This window comes from Lynx rufus, unplaced genomic scaffold (genome assembly GCF_022079265.1).
Source record: "Lynx rufus isolate CCGP_SWC_20201006 ecotype Redwood Valley unplaced genomic scaffold, mLynRuf1.p SCAF_7, whole genome shotgun sequence".
NCBI classification, from domain to species: domain Eukaryota; kingdom Metazoa; phylum Chordata; class Mammalia; order Carnivora; family Felidae; genus Lynx; species Lynx rufus.
In genome coordinates, this window is record NW_025814889.1 from 127,659,273 (window position 1) to 127,682,785 (window position 23,513).

Genomic DNA, 23,513 nt, shown 5'->3' on the forward strand with positions numbered 1-23,513 from the left:
CTGTTAGGAGTGAAGGAGCCTGCACACTGGGGAGTAACTGGGAGGATAAGGGAAATCGGGGCTTGGGTTTATTTTGGAAAACTTGTGCTAGGTTGTTTCCATTTTCATTATTTTTCATCTTCATAAATATAATAATCACCTTTTTTCAGAATGAGGGAAATGAAGCTTGAAGAGTTGAACCATCTTGCCCAGCTGGGATGAGTCAGTGGGCTGGGTTCAGAAGTCCATTCTCTAAGACCCCCATGAGCCTGTGTATGGCCAATGTAAGGTTATCAGAACTGGACCAAGCAGGGTATTGGGGGCTGAGGATCCCGGGTACAGAGAAGCAGCATCTTTGTCTACAGACCCGGATCATGAGACAGTCATGAAAAGTCCCCCCATTGAAGCTCCTATCACCCAGGAAACTTGACATTTGCTTGGGTTAGGATGAGCTAATGGGCCTCTCTGCTCTTGCCAGTTGGGGTCTCCATGGTCCATTAGCTATATGACCTCTCACACTCCAGACTCAGTTTGACTGTTATGGCCTTGCTTAGCTTCTTTCCACTGCTTAGAATATCCCCCTTGTTTTCTTTCCATGTTCAAACCTCAACACATTTCTTCTTGGTCAGATCATGGTAATAGAATTGGCCTTGGACAGCTGCAGCTAGATACAGTGGGTGCAGCAGTTGTGCAGGAAAGGAAGATGGAGTTGGAGGCTCTTGAGAGGCAGTCAGTGGGTGCCAGGGTGGAAAAGACCTCTTTCTTCACCCAACACCTATTTACTGAGCACCTACTACATTCTACGCACTGTGTGAGACAAAACAAGTCATGATCCCAGTCTAGTGTGTAATGCTGGGAAATGACACATTATTCAACTGAATTCACAAACAAACTTACAAACTGGGGAATATGAGACTATCTGGCAGGAGTCCTGTTCTAGTCTGATGTTGAGGGAAGGGCAGGGAAAGCTTCCTCTGAGAAAGTGTCCTTTGACTTGAAATGTGAAGGCTGAATAGGAGTTGCTAGGTAAAGAGGAGCAGAAGAAGCTCTTATGCAGAGGGAATGACATGTTCAAAGGCCCTGAGGCTTTGCACTTGAGCAGAGTTAAACCAGAGCTGCCAATCAGGTGTCCAGTAAAGTTCTCTTGTTTCCTCTTTGTCACTCTCCTTGGTTCTAAGGCCTGTGCTCTCTACCCCTAAACCATGGGGCTTTAGGCTGATTGCTGGACTTCTCAGTTTTGGGGAGTTAACCTCACCTCAAGGGTCTTACCATCTATGGCTTATGTGAGTCCTCGATAATTAAGCCTTGAGAATTTTCCTTTACTCTGCATTTCTGATGCATTGGACTTGGCTAATTGTTTCAGATTTACAAAATGTCAAGTAGTGGGCAGGCTGGCAGGGCATATGTGGATTTAATTTCTGGCTGTGTGACCTGTGACACGTTTCTTACCTATATCCAGAGTCTTGTTTTCTTGGTCAGCCCAATGGAAACAGTGCTTTTGCAAGTTAGTTTTAAGCATTGGCTATAATATTTGGATGCTGTGTCTATTTTGCTTTTACTGTGTGTTTCCACCACCCTGACACAGTGCCTGGCACATAATCGTCACTCAAGAAACATTTACTGAATGTGTGAGAGGCTCAGGCACCATGGACTACGTTAAGAAGGTGTTCCACGGGCAGGCAGTCTTTTCCTTTTTACCACTGACACCATTTCCTATGACACTGTCAGGTCAGGGCAGGCCTTTCGAAAATACCAGACATAAGCTTTGTAATTCTGCTGTTACCCACTTTGACCAAAGAGGGCAGCCGTCAGCATTCTTCACTTTATTTTCTTAAAACAAAGGTTGGCTTCCTTAAAAGGCACTTGTATCTCATCTCCAGCCATCCCTCCACACTCTCAACATTAGCTACCTTTGATAAGTGCCTCGGGGCTTGAAGATCTATAGTCTGGCCTTGTTCTTCTTCATATCTGTTTTTGCTTGAGTGCCCACTGGAAGGTCCTGAGCTGACTGGAAGGTTCTGAGTAAGCGGAGCAGAGGAGAAGCAGCGGAGACTGCTTTCGAAAAGAGCCTCTGAGCTGTGTCCACCTGGTGTCCACAGTCTTCCTAGCTGAAGTTAGGGAAGTTAAAGAGAGAAAGGGGGAGTCTTGACTGTTTTAAAAGCTACCCAAAGGGTAAGTTACAAATGTACCATGTTCCTTTTGGCATCTGTGCTATATAATCCCCGGAGACAGAGAGTGGACATTACTTCTTATTCAAACCACAACAAAGTCCCCCACCCATCCTCGCTGCATTTTGAGAACAGATTTGCTGTCTGTCTGCAAAGACACATCTGCAGGTCTACTGTACAAACGAGTGAAGAAGTCCTTTTGCTTAACAGTTCCTTGGGTTTCCTACTCTTGGACCTATCCTGGAGTCCCTCGGCTCTCCTAGCAAACAAAATCCCAATTAGTAGAAAAATAAAATACTACAGACAGCTCCTGAGATGTTGCCAGCTGTTCTGGTCTCACAAAAATGACCTGACCTGAAAGCTCTAAGTTCTGAGAACCATTCGTCGGCACGGTATTTTTCTGGGCACTGCTTCAAAGGGGCCATGGTTGAAGACCAGGCTGCTATTCTGGTGGCCTCTTGTGTGGGATAAAGTTTCCCATGGGCCCCTGGGGAGGGCTGGAGAGCTCAGCAGGGGGTGTTCTGAGCACCCCTGACCTGTGTGTGCCTGCATGACAGTGAGCAGGTCAGTGCCTCTGAACCAAGTGGAGTAGAGCTTTCTAGAGGTCATCGTGCCTCCTAGGCTCTGGCACATGCTGAGCTGAGCCAGTCAAAACACCCAAGGTAAGACCTCTGGGAGAAGTTAAGGGGCTTGGAGGGGGATGTTGGAGGAGACAGGGATTCCTTAAATCTTAACTCTGAAGATCAGAAACAGGATGTGAACTGGAATTGGACCATTGGTGGGTCTCAGGCAAAGTGGGGCAAACAAGGCCTGGACTTGTTTGTAGGGGTTTCTTGTGGCTTTGGCACCCTCCAATCAGCTGACCAGTCGGGCACCCATTTGGGCAGATATCATCCTAAGGGCTGTTGGCAGGGACAAAGTGATGAGTTTATCCCTGCCCACCTGAGAAATGTCATGTGTTGGGGCAAGACCCAGCCTATATAAAGTTGGGTATCCCTGCCTACTCTTGGCTTCCACTGTTCCCCTGCCCCTTGTCACACACTCTGTTTTCTGTTTCTCTGATGGGCTAGGCTGTCCAGCCCCCAGGCCTTTGCCTCTGCCCCCTCCCCCATCTGAAGACCTTTTCACTCTCTTTCTCTCAGCTGACTTGTGATTTCTCAGATCCCAGCTTAGGCAGGATGTCTCTCTACAACACACATCTATATAGCACCACCAGGGTCTTACCTAGGAAGTAAGCACCAGCTTAGAAGGGAGAGGGTGTTTCTGTGGTCTGGGCTTCTAAATGGCTAGTAAGGCAACTTCTGCTACCAAAGTGCTCACCAAGCTTGATTAAAATGGCTGAGGCTTTGCTCCACAGGGGGTGATCAGGAAGGGAATGTCAGCACCCCAATGCACAGAAAGTGCCTAGCTTGGTTGGGTGTGTCTGATACATGCTCCGGTGGCTCCCTGGGCTATAACCATTTATCTTCTTAAGATAGAAATAAGCTTCTTGAGGGTAGGGCCTTGTCCACCTGCTGACTACTGGATCCCCAAGACATAGCACAGGATCTGAGGCATGTAGTCAAACACTTGTGAAATAATGGTGAATGAGTGAATTAATTCTAAGTACTCATGTTAGAAGGAGGAAAAGGAGGGGGAGGGAGGAGGAGGAAGGAGGAGGGTCAGGGAAGAGAAAGGAGGAGGAGAAGGAGGAAGAAGGAGGAGGAAGGTCAGGGAGGATAGAGGAGGGAGAAGGAGAAAGGAGGAGGAAGAGGAGAGGGAGGAGGGGAGAAGAGAAAGGAGGAGGGTCAGGGAGAAAGAGAAAGGAAGAGAGTCAGGGAGGAGGATAGAGGAGGTACAAGGATAGAGGAGGAGGGTGGAGGAAGGAGGAGGAAGAACAGGAGGAGGGGGAGGAGAATAAGGAGGTGGCACCACTGACCTCCTTTCTGATGCTGAGCCTTGGGTTTGTCATCTGTTGGTGGAGTATGGGTGCTGTCACTCCACAGGCATTTGTGAACTGAGGCCTCTTGTAACAAGACCCCATGACTCACCTTTTTAGACATGAATTTTCAGCATATGGAGATCAGGGTTGCATTTTAGCATCTCAGATCACATTTTACCTGCCTCCCTCTTCTTCTCTGGATGACCTTTAGGAACTCAGACTCCTGACCTGCACTACAAGAGCTAAACAGGAAACCATCTCTGTCTCCTTTTATTGTATTACCTTCGATTCCCTCCTGTAGCCTCATCCTTCATTCAAGAAACATTTTGAGAACCCTTGGCACATTCTAGGCACTGGCCAGGCACTAGGGGTCACAGATGCAGTCCTATTGTCTTGTAAGTCAGGCTGATGAGTGCCAAGGAACTGACCATTAAGGTAGAATGTGTTTGGGAAGAAAGGAAGCCAAGAAGACAGGAAAGATTTAGTGAGGCCTGGGATGGGCAGAAGGCTTCCTGAAGGAGGTGGCATTTTAGCTGGGTGGGTCTTACAGGGAAACAGACACGTAGGCAGATGACTGAGGGGAAAGTCATTCTTACTGAGACAAGGGGCATCACAGGACAGGTCAGTGTAGTGGGGGGGGGGGGCGGAGAGTGATAGTGTAGTGAGGTGGGGGGGGCTTTGCAGTTGTAGGACTTGAGATGAGGCCTGAACTCCAGAGAGCCCTGTATACGTCAATGAGCTATTCAAAATAATCTTATGCTGCAAAACCAAGGGAGGCTTGAGGAGGAGCTGCTGTGGGTAGGGTTGCTGTTTCCATCTCTTCCTGGGAGAATGAGGGGGATATGGGGAAAGGATCTCCCTTCCTACTTCCTGTGCTTTGGGGTGCTGACATTCCCCTTCTGGCCACCCTTTGCAGAACAAAAGCCTCAGCAATTCTAATCATGCTTGGTGAACACTTTGGGGCAGTTGCCTTACCAGCCTTTTAGAAACCTGGACCACAGGAACACCACCTCCCTTCTCAGAAGGTCCTCACTCCCCAAGTTAAGTCAGTCCTGAATCCAGGAACCAGCCAGTCCTACGACTTTTGCCCTGTCCTGGGTCAAATGATCCATACCTCTGTCCCAAGCTGGCTGTGACTACAGGAAGAAATTGAGGGTAGCTGACTCTAAAAGTGGTTATGCTGAGAATGAAATGTAATAATACCAAGTCCAGATGTATGCCTAGGTGGTGACTCTTAAATTTTGTCTTTTAATAGTTTAAAATTGAGATCACCACTTAAAACGGGAAAGCGGGAGTGAGAGGTCGGTTTTGCTTGTGTTCCTTTTGGATAATCTCAAAGTTCCAGGCAACTTGACCTTTCTGGGCCTGTGTTCCCTTTGCTCATCTCTCTGGGCCCCTTCATTTCATACACAACCGACGTCAGCTGGGGCCCCAGCATGTTTCCTAGACTGCTCCAGCAGAAAGCCACACTTGCTTCCAAGGTGAGGGGAGCTAGGAGCTGGCACGTGCCCCTCCTCCCCCTTGGCCAGGAGGTCCAGGACAGGGCATCCCCGGCTGGCCTTGTCTGAGGACCCTAGGGCACAAGGCGGGCACTGAGAAAAGAGGCTCTGTGCAGAGAGAGGTTTTAATATCCTCCTGCCTTTAATAGCTTTCCCTGAGATGGAAACTTGGGTTGAAATGATTTGCAGCTCTCCAGATTTTTCTGAGTGTGTGTGTGTATTTGGGTTTATTTTTAGCCGCAGGGGTTCGTTCCTTGCCAAAAAAACCTGCTTAAATAAAACCAAGATTAATATTTTTACTTAACGGAAAGAGTTAGTCAGGACAGGCTTTGAACTGGAGACTCCCTATCTTGATTGGGAGTGCATCTTAACTGTCTGGCCATGGCTTCCACAGCAAGGAAAAAGCCCTTTGAAACTGACCTAGAGAAGTGCCCTCAGAGTAGGATGCAGGAAGGGCCTATTGTGAGACCTCGCCAAGGGGCATTCTTCCTCGAACAGGCTGCCCCTCCTTGTCCCCCTCATGTTCTCCAGGGCCCTCTTCCTGGAAAGGCGAGGTCCTGGCTCCCATCAGAGCCCCAGGACTCTGCCTCACTCCCAGCTCCTTCCGTAGACCCTCCCCACCAGATCTGGTCCAGGCTTCTGCTTCCTCTGGATTCAGATAAAGCAAATGGAGTCTCTCCTCCGGGATGGGCTGAGGCCGAGATCCGCTTCGGCCTCTAGGGGAGTTCCAGATGCCTCTCCCCATGGACAGACCTCCCCCTTCTTGTGCCATGCCAGCAATTTGTTCTTGCTCATACTGCTGTGTTTGCTATACTTGAATATCATTTACCTGTCTCCTTGCCTGCCTTTTTAAACTTGGCCCCTGAATTCCTCAGGGCCTCATTTATCTCCGCGTCCCTGTGAGCCTAGCATAGTACTCCATAAATGATTGTTGAACAGATGTTTATCTGGCCCTGTGAACTGAGAACTGCTATTATCCCCTTCTGATGGAATAAAGCTCAGAAAGACTTGGTCATAGGCCAGAGCTTACCCAGAGGAGTTATTTATCTATTTTTTTTTTTTTTAAATCACCCTCCACGTATGTGGCACTTCCCACTTCATGTATTCAGCATCTACATATTAGGGACTTGTTTTGTGCCTGGCTCTCTGGTTGCTCAGGCTATAGCTGTTAGTAAAACAAAGAACCTGCCCTCTGGTGAGGCTTGCATTCTAGTGAAAAGCACAGGGACATAGGCTATGTCAGATGATGGCCAGTGCTGTGGAGCACAGTAAGGCTGGCCAGGGGCTATAGGGAATGGATGAGGATGGGATATGGGGGATCGTGGAGGCCTTCTGACCAGGTGATATTCGAAAGAGGTGAGGGAGGGAGCCCTGTGGCCACTGAAGGGTGTTCCAGCGGGGGAACTTTAAGGGCAAAGGGGAGGTGAACAAGGGGTAGGGGGCTGGGGCCCAGAGCAGAGCAAGTTGCCGTTTCCAAAGGGCAGGAGGGTTAATAGGACTGGGGTGAGTGAGGGGCATTTTTAGGAGCTCAGTTTTGGATGGCTTGAGTTGGAAATGTCTTATTAGACCTCCAAGCATAAACGTATACTACGTGTAGACTTGTGTCGCGGATGTTCTGGGATGGAGGTTGCAAAAAGGGCAGCTGCCAGTTGTACAGATGGTATAAAGCCACAAGCTGGGTATAAGTGAGAGGAGGACGAGGAACCACCACTGCCTGGATTGAGCACCGTGGAGGTCATGGGTGGCATTGACGAAAGCTGCTTTGGTGGAGTGGAAGAGGGAGTTGAGGTCATGGCAAGAAGCTTTCAAGGTTGGCAATCATCACCCCAATTTGTAAGCCGGGATGGGAAGTGACTTGCCCAGTGTTACACAGTGACAGGACAGTGACTGCATCCAGGTCTCACGTGCTCCATGCTTGTTCATTCCAGTGTATCATGGCCACTTCTCCAGGGGTTTGCTTGATCTGCCCTTTCAGCCTCGGAATTTTTGTAGAGGGGCTTTTGGGGCTTGAGGTTGTGGTGACAAATGGGGTGGAAACCAGACAGATCCAGTTAGAGCCTTTAGGTCTCTGCCCTCCACCCTTAATCCTTAAGGCCCTTTCCTCAAACGTGGACATCATCAAAGCGTCCCCAAAGAGGCAGCAGGTAATTGAAAAGAACTCGGAAACGGGTCACCGGAGGTAGATATGAAAGATTCCCGAGGGGGGATGCTGAGTCGGGTCTCTTGCTGCCTTCCTCTGATTAGCACATTTAAGAGCCTACAAGTAATCACCGTCAGCAACATAACAGTATAGCATCTGTTTAGCTTCAGGGTTACAGCGTGCCTGTTTATATATACATTGTCTCATCTAATTAATCAGCCTAATTAACCTCAGACTCATGGTGTTGTGAGAAACCTCAGGGATCATCAGGTTTTGTGGTTTCTAAATTATTTTATTTTCTTCCTTAAAAGCTTGCTGAGGAGCATAGTATGCTAAACAGATGATATTCTGTTATATTGCTGACGGTGATTACTTACAGGTTCTTGTTACTAATCAGAGGGCATGTGTGTGACAGTGATTGGGACAGAGTAGTGGTGTGGTCCAAAGGATAGGGGGTCACTGGGGGCTTAGCAGGGGGCCTTCCTCCTAGGGACCAATCCTCCTCTCTGATCCTTAGCAGACCTGACAGGGTGTGGGGAGGTGGAGGAAATTACGAACTGGTTTTCAATCAGTACAAATCCCATGAAAAGGTTTTCAGGCAGTCTGCTTTCCTGGGAGACCCACCAACTTTTGTTCCACTAGGAAGCAAAACCAGCCTCAGGGGACTTGACTTCCTTTTCATAGTTGGAAACGGGGGACAACAATAGCCACTGCATAGAGTTATCATGAGAATAGAGCAGGATTGCATGCATGCACTGCTTGGCACACAGGAGGGGCTTAAAAAATGATGGTTGTTGTTATCAATGTGTTCTAGACCCTCCCTCTCCTCTACACTTACTGGTGTGATGCAACGAAATGCAGGGAGCTAATGGTTAATGAGTGGGTGGGCAGCTGGAGAAGCAAGAGAGCCTGACCCTGCCCTATTTGGACAGGCTAAAATGCAGCATCTCCATGGGGCACAGGACCAGGGAATTGCTTAGTGGGCTGAGCCAGATGGTCTGTGGGCCTGCCTTGCGGTGGGTCCCTTGCTTGTCTTTGTTAGGAGCTCTCGGCCTCAGAAAGGCCCTGTGGATAGCAACCAGGAAATAACCATCAAATGAGTATCAGAGATGTCCTGACCCCTCTTTCCCTGGAAGGAAAGTCCAAGTCTGGGAAGGCAAGTGAGCCCACAGTGCAGGCCTTTCTGCTTTCCTAGACCTTGCCTGCTAGGGTCCTGTCAGAAGAATGTTCCCCTCCCTGGGGTTGACACTAACAGTGACTTCTGCTTTTGGAGAAATTCGTTCTAGCTGCTGGCCAGGTGGGCCTTCCTTAGCCCTGCTATCCTCCTAAAAATCATACCTTAAGCCAGCAAAATCATTCTATAGGGCCTTCAGAGAGACAGGAATGGGAGTGTGTGTGTGTAGGGGGGGGGGTGTGCATGTGTGTGGCACTGGAAGTATCATACTCACTAGATGGCTGAATCACCTCCTCTACCGTGGGGAGGATTTGTAGTGTTCTCAACAGGATCCTAACATGGGTAGAATCCATAGTCTTAAGTTGGTATACATTAATTCAGTTCAGGGATCCTTGATCCAAAATCCAGCCAAACTTTCAGTTTTCCAACTTACTAGTAGGAAACTTCAACTCTCGGATCAGGGTAGAAATGTCTGGATTTGATTGAAGATGGTTGGATGGGGGGTAGTAGGAAAGGGTGAGGCAGGGGGTTTCTCATGGGTGTCTTGTCCCCCTCTGACTATGCTGATGAATAGCGGATGTGCAGTTTCTGGACACAGCAAGCAGTAAGCTGCAATAGAAGCCGAATCTTGTTTGCCACTGGAATTGTTTTTTTGCTCAAAACTTGTGCCACTTGTGGTCTACATTACTATGGATGGAGGTGGGGGCAGAGAGCACACAATTATATTTCTGGAAGGGAGGTGCCTTGTTTCTTTTGTTTTTGCAAGCTCTTACTAGCCCTCCCCACAAAAAAAATATTTAAAGAAAGAATATGATATAGAGATATTACCTTTACCCCGGATCCTTAGGTGTATGATATATTTAAAAGGGCCCTACATATGTTTACAGATCTATGTATCAATTACATAAGCACACATAGCCTGGTCAGTTTCTTGTTATAGACGTTAAGTGAAAATACTGTTTACTCTGTTTTCCTTTGACCTCTATACCTCTGGAAGCCCAGGTTCCTTTCACAAGGGGAAATAAGAGGTTCCAAGACTGAGAGTCAGGCTGTTCGTCATTCCCCCCTTCTCTGACTGATGCCTTCATACCTTGGAGATTAGCCCTCTAGCCATGAACTTTTAAACTTTGTCTTCCCACTAGGTGTGCTCTGTGGAGGTAGGAAATGGGACTTCTATTTCTCGTCATCACCCCGCCAGCACACCAACCCAGCTCACGCCCATGTTGGTTTGGCTGCTGGGGGACGCTGGGTAGACGGTGTGGGGCCATGTTCTAGCCTGAAGGAGCATAAAGAAAACCTGTGTCTAGCTCAGCCCCTCTATAAATCTGGCTTCCAGCCACTACACCAAGGTGGCAGGAACGGCCCACATGCTGCCAGCTCTAAGTTTGGAAACTGTCTTCTGTTGTTGTTGGAGAACTGTGACCTCCCACACCTCCCCTGTCCACTGTGGCCCCCAGGCCAGCGAATGCCTTGGAAGCACCCTTAATGCCAAACAAGAAAGTACAAAATAGCACACATTTGCATTGCAGAGAGAGAAACCGAAGCAAATAAAGACATGTTAATTCATAGACCTAATAGGCAGATTTGAGGTTGGCTGGTGTTTTTACTGTGGAAGAACTTTGTGGATCTCTTTGGGAGAGCAGAAAGTTACTTAATTTTAGTCCAGTTGGGTGCAGTTTTGTTTTTATAAAGAAAACACTAGTGTGGTCTCTGTGCTGGGCCTTTTCTGCTTGTCTTTCTGGACCATAACCATGTGATCTCATTTGGTCCTGGTTGGCTGCTGTTGGATTACATGTGGGTGATGAGATAGGATAGGTACCTGCGATGAGGTGGGTACTCCAGACTTAAAAACGCCTTGTACGTTTGTTCTGACCAGTTTATGTGTGTCCACCCACATCTCCATGAAGTTCTGCATGATATCTTGAGGGGCTTGCCTTTCTTCCCATCCCAGAGAGAACCCCTAGGCCTTTGCTTACAGTGTATGTTAGAAGCTGAAGATGCTTAGATAGACAAAGAACAACAGAAGTCACGGTGGTGGTGGTGGTGGTGGTACTGTAACAGCAGTGACAGCAGACACACTGTTCTCAGTGTTTGTACTTAACCCTCACAGCATGAGGGTTAGGAGGAAGTGTTATAGATTAAGAAATGAAGGCCAGGAAGGGTTTAATGACTTCCCTAAGGCCATGCAGCACCGGTGCTGGGATTTGAACTCAGGGCAGTCAGGCTCCAGAGCCCTGGCTGTTCAGTGCTTTGCCATATTGCTGCTCCACTAGAATTAAGTATATCACTTGTAAGCCACATAATGGGCATTGGGCCAAGACAATCAGAAATATTTAGGCGAAAAGAGGTGGGGAGGGCAGTCCACAGGGGTTTGCCTGAGGCCACACGGTAATGGTGGAATTGAAATGTGGCTTCCTGACTGCAAAAACTTACTCCCTTTTCAAAGAACTATTCTCAGATGAAAATGTTCCAAGCTCAGGCCATTTCAGGGTAAGGAAGGAACTGGCTCACTGTGTGTGCAGAAGCTTCCAGAAGTACCTACCTTTATGGGACAGGTCTGCTTATGACGTGTTATGTCTAAATGAAGTCAAGCCATTTTTGAGCCAGGAAAAGGTAGACGTTACTATTTAAAGGAGCCCCTTTTGCTATTTCTCCTCCCCTAAGGCAAAGACTCACTTGCTAGTTTACCTTCTGTGTTAATGAAGCAGGAGAAGGTGGAGCCAAATCAATTCAGGAAGAATCAATAGTAAAGTCCTGGCAGATACGCTTTCTGCCCAACAGTTAAGCTGTTACAACCTGACTGTGGGAGTTACTGTAGAGGAAATAGTCCCTGGGCCTCTGGGAGGCTGGCTCCCTGCCGAGGATGCTGCAACAAAGTTAGACACAGAGGTGGAAGCAGAATCTTGAGGGAGCTTGGCCTGGGATCTTGCCAACCTCTTATTTTACAGCAGACTTGGAAACAGACACTCGCCTCCTCCCACTGCCTCAGCTAAATTGTTAACTTTGCCAATGGGCTCTGTGTTTTACCCTCCCTGGCAAGAAGGTCTAGAGGGTCTGTTGGTTCATCTGGGTCCTGACATCACGTCTGACTGGGAGAGAAGGATCCAAATTCGTTTGGGGAGGAACAGGACAGAATCCAGTTGAGATGGGGGAGATTGGTCCCTAATAAAGGTGTTTTGTTTTATTTTGTTTTAACTTAAGAGATTAGAGTCCAATGAATTGAGAAACACTGTGGGACATCCAAAATGGAGGATAATGGAACTACCAGAATGGGCAGGGCTGTGTGTGTGTGTGTCTGTGAAAGGTATTCTGCTTAACAGACATTTATTGAGTGCTTATTTTTTGGGGGGCTAAGTACAACTGGAGATAAGAAAGAGTGACAGGATCTTAGGGCTGAAAGGGTTCAATTTGTGGCTCAACGCATGGCTGCTAATGTGTGCAAAATCCATTCCATCCTGGGCAAGGTCCTAGCATGAGAGCATCCAGACTCCCTTGATGGAGACACTCTCTGTCCCTATGGAAGCTTCCCCATCTCTTGTTGCCAGTTTTGTTACTAGAGAACATTTTTGGTTGAGTCAATGAATACAACTTCTCTGCAATTTCTGCAGTGTCTTTAAGATCTCTCCATTTATTCCTCCATGTGCCCATTCTATAAATACTTTAAGACAGCTTTTGGGTACTTCTTCACTTAAAATATAAAGAGCACACACAGCCTCTTATAATCTCAAAGTAAATCCCTTCCCTCTCTGTGTTCTCAGGGCATGTAGTAAATGCCTCTCTTCCAGCCTTCCTCACACTGGGTCTGTCTAATTGTTTTCTTGTTCATAGTCAATTAATATTTACTGAGCAACTCCTTTCTGCCAGACATTGTACTAAGAAATTTCAGAATATCTTTTGTTGAATCCTTATTCCAATTCTTCAATGTAGGTAGAGTCACACCCTCTTTACAGAGGAGAAAATTGGGGTTCAGTAAAGGAGGTGGCTTCCCTTCCCTGTCTTCTTGTCTGTGTAATGTGGATGTTAATAGTGTCCCTGTAAGGCAGTCATGAAGAGTAAATAAATGAGGTGTACTACTGCACATAGTCGGTGTGTGACAAATGGGAGTGACTTCTAATGGCAGCAATCCTTCCATGGTCAGCCCATTCCACTTTTGGTGATGATGATGATGATGATATTAATCATGTTTACGTAGCATACACCAAGTCTGAGACACAGTGCTGAGTTTCATGTGCATCATCTTACCTAATCCTTTCAATTAAAGAGATTGGTACCATTATCATCCTAGCTTTACAGAAGAGGAAATTGGAGGCCAGAAACAAAGTTACTTATCCACAGTCCTAATAGCCATAAAAGCAGAGCTGGGGTTAGAACAGTTCGGTTGGCTCCTGGGCACTCCCTTTTCCCATATGCTCCATCCCTCACCACATCCTAACTGTGCCATGCCATCTAAGTGTTGGGTACCCAGGGCCCGCTCAGAATGCTGACTGGGCATGGAAGGAAGCTGGGTGCACATGCATTGCAACCCTGCAGGCATGTCAGGACATGCAGAGGAAGAGCCCCAAAGGAGACAGCACTCAGAAAGATGCGTTGGTAGTAGAGAATAGGTCTGGGAGACCATGCAATGCTTAGATGGACAGTGGAGGAAAGGCAAGAGACTTTAACAAGAGAAGTAGATTTTCGATTATGGTGAAACCACAGAGTCAAGAAACTCCTCCAGGAGTGAGTGCAGCCTAGGAATTTCCAGGGTCGGCAATTGTGAACATTTGGGATAATTAACTTGAATGATGACTGCCTGCCTTCTTTCCTCCATTCCTCTCCCACCCCCCAGTGTCTCTCATCTGAATTCTTGCTTTTATAAACACAATCATCTATTCAACTTGGCCCAGAGGTAAGAAAGCAATTCCAGGCACCCTGGGGGTTGGATGGCCCAACCTGAGACATGGCCCCTGATGTGGTTCAAGCCTCCCTAACCTCATTCCTGTCTGCGTCTTGCCTTTTTCTGCAGTGATCCGGGCCAAGGTGGTAGGGAAGAAGTTGGTGAAGGAGGGGCCCTTTGGCACGCTGGTCTACACCATCAAACAGATGAAGGTGAGTGACGGAAGCCCGTACCAGGAGAGTTCCTGGGTTGTTGTGTGTTTTTTTTGCCAGAAGAGTCCTGGCCAGGGGAGGCAGGGTGGGTGTATGTAGCCCCTCCCCACTTCTGGAGAGGGTGTTGCTAAGGCAGAAGAAAGGGATGGGTAGGAGGTGAGGGCGGGGATGGGGGGTGGCTGCTTCACCCTAGGGCCAGCACAGGTGGAGTCCCTCAGAGGCCATTGTTAAGAGGCTCCACTCTGGAACCACACGGCAGAAAGCCTTGTTCCCTGGCAACTGTGAGACCTTGGCCAAGTCACTGCCCCTCTCTGGGCATTCGTCTTTCCATCTGTAAAATGAGGGGATGTGACTAGCTTGTCTTATGGGTTCTTCTGAGCTCTGACTTTTGAGTTTCAAAAGTTCCTACCAGTCTTATGCAGTTGCTGAGGTTACAACTTATGTTTAAGTCCTCGAATCTTTACACTGAACTTCTGCTGATCACAGGAACCTTATCCTGGTGTAGGAACTGCCCCCGCTTTCCCTATTTTCCCAGATTGTGCCTCCCAGCTGGTTAGCACTGTTTATTAAGCATCCTCCTATAACTGAACATATTCCTGAGCATATTTGCACCATGAAGCACACTAAGGAGGTCCATCTTAACAAAAAGAACATCAGATTTGAAACCTACAGAACTTGCTTCCTTGTCTCAGCTCCACTCCTGACTAGCCTGCTTCCCTTAGAACCACCCTTTCCTGGGCTTCAGTTTTGCCATCTGTTAACAGTGTGGGGTTGGGCTAGGTTCCCCTAAGAGCTCTTCCAACTCAGGCATTTCAGGATGGATTCTAAGTGCCCTGGGACACTGGTGGTATTACATCTAAGGAGGAGCTGCTTTGGGTGCCAGAAGGGGGTACTTATGTCTGCCTTCGCAGAGAGGGCTGGTGGCACTTACTCACCCTGAAGAGCACAGCTGGTCCACCACCCCACCTTTGTAAGCACCTCCCTATGTGCAGCACTCTGTGTCAGGAGCCTTGGAAGCCACGAGAAAGATGGGGTTCCCATGTTTAGGAAGTATAGTCAGGCTGGGAGAGAAGACACATGTGCGTGACTAAGCAGAAGTTCAAGGTGGGGTGTGCTCAGGTCCAAGGGGACTGCCAGCCCTTTTCCTCACTGCCCATATTTGTGTCCTCAAAAACTAGAGCAGGACCAGACTCGCATCAGGGACTTGGTGGATGTTTATCCATCTAATGGAGAAATGAGGGTGGGACTCTACTGGCCTGAAAACTCCCCAGAGGAGACAAGCCTTTGAGCCCCAGGGTAGAACTGAATGAGAGTAGTGATAGCCTGTGGGTGGTACCCAACCATTCTGGAGGCAGACCTCCAGGCCTCATTATTCCTGCGTCCTGAGGCCTCAGGTTTGATGTACTAAGTTTGTGGAACCTGTTGCTTTCGATTCAACTTTGGAAACATCCACAGCCTTCTGGTTATGTAATGTCCAGAGTCAGCCCTGGCTAGGTGCCCTTGGCTGCCCAAGCCTGGTCATGGGACCAGCTTATGTCTTCAGATGGCCATGGGGAGAGAAGAGTGTGGAGGGGGGGAAACCAACGAGATCAACAACAACCAAAGAAACCCCCACTGTACAGCCCCTGGCAGCCAGTGAGCAAACGCCGAAGCATGTTAGGCAAAGCAGAGGTTCAGGAAACACCCCCCTCCTGCTCTGGAACAATCCATCACATTGTGGACGCTCTGTGGCCAGCAGATCTGAGGGAAAAGCTGGGGGGCAGTGGTTCCTAAGCTTGCCCAGCTTCCCCACTTCCTTCAGGGCCCGGATGCCAGGGTGATGAGAGGCCCTTCCTGTGGGCAAAATGTCCCACTTCCCCCTGGCTGGTGCCAGGCCAGCCTCTGCAGGGTGTTCAGAGGCCAAGTTACATTTGTTCACCCATCAGCTTCAGAGCACACACTCACTCCCGGGCTGGTGGCGTCACACTGTCCGTTCACTATCCTTCACCCAGGTTCATGGAACCAGGGTGCTAGACATGGGAAAGTAAAATTCCTTGTTTTACTTCTGACACAGGCTCAGAGGGGAAATGACTTGCCCAGTCATGCATTTAATTAAAGACAGATCTGGTTCCCAAGCTAAGGTGTTGGGATTCCTTCCCAATCCTGTGTGTTCTTTACATGACTCCTCAAATCTCCCTGCCATGTCGCTTTGATCATTGATCACTGTCTAATGCCTTTTCATTAACTCTGCCCCTCCTACAAGCCCAATATTAGATTACTCCTGGAAGGGTCATTGCCGTTCTATCCTGAGAGGCCACTGAATTCTGCTGGTCTCCAGGTAGCAGTTGGCTAATCAGGTGTGGGATGTAGGAACTGGAGTAGTTCATCCAATTGTCCCTCCCCGCTCCCCTTGCCTTCTCACCTCTCTCTGTGCTGAACACTATGCTTCAGGCCTGGGATAGAAAGATAATGTTTGTTATAACGAAAATAAGACTCTATTCAAATAACATGTTTTGAGCATTTACTATGTACCCGGCATTCTGCTAAGCCTTTGCATGGATCAGTCCTCACAACAGCCCTGTGAAGCAGACACACATTATTCTCTATTTTACAGGTGAGATAACTGAGACTTAGAAAGGTCATGTAATAGTCAAGTTCATACCACTAGAAAGTGGCAGACTGGAGGGAAGCTATAGAGCCTTTGCCAACAAGGAGATTATAGAACAGCTGAGCTGCATTCATCACTCCTGCCCACCCCCACCCCAGTTGTATGTAGTTCCCCCAGGGAACAAAAAGACGTTAGCTTGGCTTTGTCGTTTATCTTCCAGCAGTGTAGCTCTTGACTTGCAACATCCTGCAAAGGGTGTACTGAAAACTCTTTGTAGGAGGGAAGGAGGAGAGGCCAGGGAGGCGAGCCTGCATGAGTTTTGGCACTGGTCCCTGGGTGGCTTTGTTCTAGTGGATTAGAGAGTCTACCCCAGAGAGTCAGACGGGGTGAGCCAGGGCTCCCTTAGAGCAGGACTGAAGGAACTCTGAGAACGTGAGAATTTGAGCCATCCTGTCTAACCTCTCTCTTCTGTCTCAGAGTTCCCACCCCCTCCCCTGGAACTTCTTACACAGATGAAAGGCAGGCAGACCCTCTCTCATATGCTAATTCCAGAACCTCTGGTCCCACTTTGCAGGCCCCTCTTGAGTGTGCAGAGACCCACAGGTGTGTGTGTGTGGGGGGGGCATTTGAATGTTAAGGGGGCTTACTGCAAGCCTAAGGTTGGAGATTAGCTGGAGCAGAGGCACTGAGCTGCAGTGCAAAGGTGGAAGTTTCCAGAATTGGTCGCTCTAATCTATAGGGACCTTATCTCCCATCAGGACCATGAGAAAGCGGTCTGCTTTGCCAGGAGCTGCAGTCTGTACAGTGGAGACATGCTCCCAGGCTGGCGCAGCGGGGGACAACACGTGGGGAACATTATGTCCCAGCTGGTCCCGGGAGGGTCCCATGGGGAGGCCCACTGGGCATGTGCTTTGCATGTCCTGACTCTGGGCAGGACAGATTTGCTGGGCAATTGGAATGCTTGGCCCCTGGGGACTTCCTTCCTTCAGTGGTCTGTCTAATCAAATGAGCACTATAGCAAGGTCTCGCCTTTGAAGCTCCAGCTGGAAGCCTCTCTGACCCTCCAGCCCACAGGGAACTGTTCTCTTCTCAATGCCTGTAACTCTTTCTGGTCTGGGTCTCTCGTCCAGCCCTCAGCAGAGACTGCCTGCGTTGTCATGTGCTCTGCCCCCCACCCCTTGCCAGACAGCCTGTTCTGTAAGAGAAAGGCTGTACACTTGGTATCTCAGTCAAGCATCTAATGTCTCTGAAACTCAGGTTCTTGGTCTGCAAAGGAGAGTAAGTTGTGGGTTAAAAGGAGTTCATGATGTAAGACAGCACCCAGCACAGTTCTCACCTCTGGCAGCCAAGCCAGAATTATTTGACATAGTGATGACATTTCATGCTGTCAATGTAGAGTGAAGAGCAGGCATTCCATAAGAAATACTCCAAGCCCCCCAGATCCAGAAACTTCTTTCTTACATTACTTGTCTCTTTACCCCAAGGGAAGCTAACTTCTTAGAACTTTTGTGTACATACTACCAAGAGGGGAGGCCCAGAGGCTCATAGAGTCCAATGTGGTGTGTGTCTACACACAATAGAACATTATTCAGCCTTAAAAAAGGACATCTTTTCATTTTGACAACATGGATGAACCTGGAGGACATTACGCTAAGTGAAATAAGCCAGACACAGAAAGACAAATAGAGCATAATCTCACTTTTTTTTTTTAATATTTTTTTTTAACGTTTATTTATTTTTGGGACAGAGAGAGACAGAGCATGAACGGGGGAGGGTCAGAGACAGAGGGAGACACAGAATCGGAAACAGGGTCCAGGCTCTGAGCCATCAGCCCAGAGCCCGACGCGGGGCTCGAACTCACGGAACGCAAGATCGTGACCTGGCTGAAGTCGGACGCTTAACCGACTGCGCCACCCAGGCGCCCCTTTTTTTTTTTTAATATATTTTTTTTTTAACGAGCATAATCTCACTTTTATGTGGAATCTAAAAAAGCTGAACTCACAGTTGAACCTATCACAGAAGCAGAGTAGAATGCTGGTCACTAGGGGCTGGGGGTTGGTGGAGATGAGGAAAAATGTTGGTTAAAGGGTACAGACTTTCCGTTCTGCAGGATGAATAAGTTCTGGAGATCTGATGTACAGCATGGTGACTGTAGTTAATAATACCAGATTGAGGGGCACCTGGGTGGCTCAGTCGGTTAAGTGACTGACTCTTAGTTTCAGCTCAGGTCATGATCTCATGCTTTCGTGGGTTCAAGCCCCACATCGGGCTCTGTGTTGGCAGTGTGGAGACTGCTTGGGATTTTCTCTCTCCCCCTTTCTGTCTCACCATCGCTGCCTCTGTCTCTCCCAAAGTAAATAAATGTTAAAAATAATAATAGCAATACCAGACTGAATACTAGAAATTTGCTAAGAAAACAGATCTTAAGTGTTCTCACACACACACAAAAGGTAACTATGGGAGGTGAGGGATGTGTTAATTATCCTGATTGTGGTAACCATTTCACAATGTATACATATATCAAAACAGCCTGTTGTATACCTTAAATATATGCATTTTTATTTGTTGATCATACCTCACTAAAGCTGGAGAGAGAGAGAGAGAAAGAGAGAGAGAGAGAGAGAGAGAGAGAGACAGAAAACAACCTGCCTAGTCTGAAGTTCAATCCAGCTTTAAATCTCTGCTTTAAAAGATAAGGTTGGGCAAAGAGCCATGGAAAGAAGAGAACAAACCTTTCCCTCTGCTGATAGAAATTTCAGTAGAACTAGTTTTAAGCTAACTTTTAGTGAATAATGTGCTCCAAGCACTATTCTAAGTCATTTAATTCTCAAAAACATTTTATGGAGTAATACGTTACCCCATTTTACAGGTGAAGAAACTGAGACCCAAAGAGGTAAAGTAGCTTTCCAAGTGGCTAATAAGTGGCAGAGACAAGAATCAGACTGGCTGTCTGTCTCCAGAACCAGAGTTTACCATTAATCCTCCAGTGCTTTGACTGGATTTGATTACCTTTAACATCTTTTCCAATTCTGAGATTCTCTGATTCTCTGATTGCAGGACACTACAAATGTATTACAGTCTTCCTAAATTTGTCAAACCAATTCTCAGTCTCTATGCATATAGACCTAATGATACTTTCGGGATCGATATTTAGGTCAAGATGGGATCATTATAAAGAAAAGATAACGAAACGAGTACCATCTGCCTTTACCATATTGTCACACTCAAAAGTGACGCTAAGTGGCAGTGCTGTGTCTGTCAGACCCAATCACTTACGATGTATTAAAGTTCTGATACTGCATGCAAGTGCTACAAGCCCTGTTAAAATCAAGATTCCTTCAAATTCCAAAGTAGTGACAACTGAGCAGCTGAAGTCACTGGACCCTAGACAGGGACTGATCCTCACTCATAAAGCAGAAAGCAGATGAAGGGGAAATACCAACAAGGATGTACTGAGGCTCTGATGGCCTTGGGTCTGCAATACCTCAGAGCGAGGACTAAGTTGAAACATTTGCCAGGAACTCAAGGAACATCCACACCAGAGGAGAAGCTGATGGGCACAGAGGGAGTGCAGGGAATGTTCTTGGAAGGCCACACTGGATGGCATGCACACAGCAGTGCTCTTAAGCATGGTTCCTGTTAAAGCCAGAGAGGCACCATCCATCACTGAGGAAGTGGGGGGTACGATCTGACCCGCCCCTGCTCCCCCGCGGCATAATTGAAAACTGAGTGTGGACAGCACTTCTCACAGTGCTTGGCTGCGTTTCCTCGTTCAGCTGGTGAGCCTCTCGGAAGAAGAGGGCTAAAAGAGAGGCCAGGTAAATTAAAACCATCTGCACTGATGGTTGCACACAATTAGGGCAGCGTTCCCCTTAAAAAGGCAGAGGCTCCCAAACTCTGTGGGTCCAACAGACACTCTATGATGGTGGAGGTCCTCCTGGACCACCTACCCCCACCATCCAGTCCCCACTTAATAGAAAGTAAGGAGAAAACCCGGCCCATTAGTACAAATGGGAGGCACTTAGATGAGACACCAATGAGGCGATGTCTAGCTTTTTATTAATTACCATAAGTAAATTAATAACGCATGCCAGGAGCTAAAAGAGAGACGTTGTCCTGTTGTAAACCCCTGGAGACCACCAGCCATCCAGGGCCTGTGTGCTCTGAGAGCTGGGAGGATAATGGGATTGGGCAACACCTCGCTGCCCCCTTCTACCTTCACCCAGTCACACAGTTAACAGAGATTCCTTGACAGATCTGAACCCATGTAAGACTCGTGGCCATGACCTGGAATCACCAAGTGGGTCCAGCCTCGTTATGGTCATACCAGTGGCTCTGAGCACATGCACATAAAGGAGGTGCAACAGCCATAAATAGCATTTGCCTGTATCAGAGGCCCTTGGGCATGACTCTGTGAGGCCACAGGAAGAGAGACCATAGGATAATGGTTAAGAGCATGGGCTCTGGAGCAGATGTGCCCATCTGGAGTCCTGCTTCTGCCATTTGGCAACCATAAGGCCTTAGATTAGCCACTTAACCTGCCTGCGGCCCAGGATCCTCACCTATAAAATGGGCATAAATAGTTCCTGTCTCATGGGGACGTTATGGGGGTTAATATTAGAGTGGGATTTCTCAACTTTGGTACCACTGATATTTGGGGCCAGATAACTCTGCTGCAGGGGCTATCCCATGCATTACAGGATATTTAAGAGCATTCTGGGCCTGTTCCCACAGACGCCGGTAGCAGCCACACCCCCTCCCGTTTGTGACAATCAAAAATGTCTCCAGACACTGTCAGATGTCTCCTGAGGTGGGGATAAAACTGCCTCCAGTTGAGAACCGCCGTCTTAGAGGATGTTGTAGATAAAAATGGCCAAATATCAGCATTTTCATACAGTTCAACTTAACAATTATAAAGTGTTTAAAAATCTAGAAATTTTGTATACATGTTTGTAGGCTTTGCCTGGGGTAAAGGAAACCAGTGCTTTCAACAGATGCTCAGAAAGATACAAGCATGGAGAACCCTGGCCCTGAGTTCAACTTCCACCAACCAAACACAATTTCTGAGTCCTTGTCTGTAAAATGGGTACAAGAATGCCTACCTCTTTGGGTTCTTAGGAGGAGACAGTGAGGGGAATGTAAATGGAATGCTTTTATACACTGAAAAATGTCATGGAGATGTCATCAGAATGCTGGCCATCTGCCTTTTCGGCACGTGGGGGTCAAGGTTGGTGAGGTGGGCAAGGACCCCTTTCACAGCAAATTGCATGGATTTCTAGAAAGGTTTGGGATCTGAGAAAAGCATATGTCTGGTGCCGTGCTGTGGGTGTGTTAAAACGCGAGGTGTGACTGGCTGTATGGGAAGGTTTCTCCAGGATGGCACCACCGTGGCTCAGACAAGAGGAGGAGAAATGGCTGGGGAGGTCAGTGGCCACACGATGGTGGATTAAGGGAGTCAGATTCCCATAGAACAAATGACAGCAGGCTCTCCGAGCCCTGGTCCTGCTCTCATGACGTTCCTTCTGCCCACAGATGTACCGAGGCTTCACCAAGATGCCCCACGTGCAGTACATCCACACAGAAGCTTCTGAAAGTCTCTGTGGCCTCAAGCTAGAAGTCAACAAGTACCAGTACCTGCTGACAGGTAACAGCCAACTCTAGCATTTAGGTCAGGGTTTGGCCAAGGTCCAGCAGTCCTTCACTTCAGAAGGCTAGAGAAGGAGTGATTGACCCAGAGGTGTCCTTAGGACTTTGGCTTTTCACCCAATGAATTATAAGGACTGTCTGGTGTTGAGTGCACTTGGCTTGGCCTATGGTAGGAGCTCAAGGCTCTACACTGAGCTGGGTTTTAGTGTGGATGCCACCACTGGCCCTGTGACGGAAACGGAGTTTTGTCTAGTTTGACACATTCTCAGCTTTACTATATAAATCAAAAGGGATTGCTAGGACCTGTTCCTCTATACCCCCACAGTCAACCTATTTATTAGGTCTGTTTGTGAAAGTTACCCACCTACAGGCAGTCAGTGTAGGAAAGGAAAAAACAAGAACAAAACCAAGAAACCACTGATGGGGACGGGAAGGGTTGATCTCCGTCCCAACTCTAGGGCTTCATGGGTTTAAGAAGCAAGTCATTTAACCTCTCTGAGCTTTGTTTTCCCCACCTGGGAAATGGGGACACAGTTTTCCCTAAAACGTATCAGGAAGGATGAAGTAAAATCACAGGATTGGAAAGTATTTAGCCCAGTACCTGGTCTAAGGTGGGTTCTCCGTAGGTGAGAATTCTTTCTCACCAGCCCTGTGGCTGGGCTCTGGACACAACAACTCTCCTCTTGTCCTCTTTCCTCCTCTAGGCCGTGTCTACGATGGTAAGATGTACACAGGACTGTGCAACTTCGTGGAGAGGTGGGACCAGCTCACCCTCTCCCAGCGCAAGGGGCTCAACTACCGGTATCACCTGGGTTGTAACTGCAAGGTAATCCCTGGAGAGGGCAGGTAGGGGAGGTGCTGGCTCACGGCCCTCAGAAACATCAGTTCCTGCTGTACTGGGCACTGGGCCCTTGTGCTGAGAAGGGTCTGCATGTCGGGCCAGAGCGGAAGGTCGGGTGTGAACAGGGGTGGTGAGGAATGTTGCCCCCTGGCTGAGTGGTGAAGAAGGTGGGGGAAGAATGCCCTTCTGGTATAATCTGCCCATCCGAGGCTGCCCACTTGGCAGCAGCTGGGGCATGAGGACTCTTCAGTGTCCCTGGCCTCTCCTGTGGCTCAAGGTTGTGGCAGGTACCAGATCCTTATAGTGGCAGGTCCTGCAAGCAGTCCCAAGTGAGTTCACCAGGGCAGCTGCCTCACTGATGGGCAAGCTGGCACAGGACTACTGATACCAAATGCTGCGGAAGGTCTAACCAGGGCCAATTCCTTGAGTCAAGCGCAGAGGTCATGGCACACAGCCTGCCTGCTGTGGGA

General features: G+C 48.2%; 2 protein-coding genes across 3 annotated transcripts in view; one reads left to right on the plus strand and one right to left on the minus strand.

The window, feature by feature from the left end:
• SYN3 (synapsin III) overlaps window positions 1–23,513 on the minus strand; it is a 420,649-nt gene that overhangs the window by 272,874 nt on the left and 124,262 nt on the right. The window lies entirely within an intron of this gene.
• Window positions 1–23,513, plus strand: part of TIMP3 (TIMP metallopeptidase inhibitor 3) — a 59,200-nt gene that overhangs the window by 31,166 nt on the left and 4,521 nt on the right. The window contains exons 2-4 of the mRNA XM_047066611.1: window positions 13,887–13,969; window positions 22,089–22,200; window positions 22,907–23,028. Of these exons, the coding sequence (XP_046922567.1) occupies window positions 13,887–13,969; window positions 22,089–22,200; window positions 22,907–23,028 (317 nt within the window). The remainder of the gene's footprint in view (window positions 1–13,886; window positions 13,970–22,088; window positions 22,201–22,906; window positions 23,029–23,513) is intronic.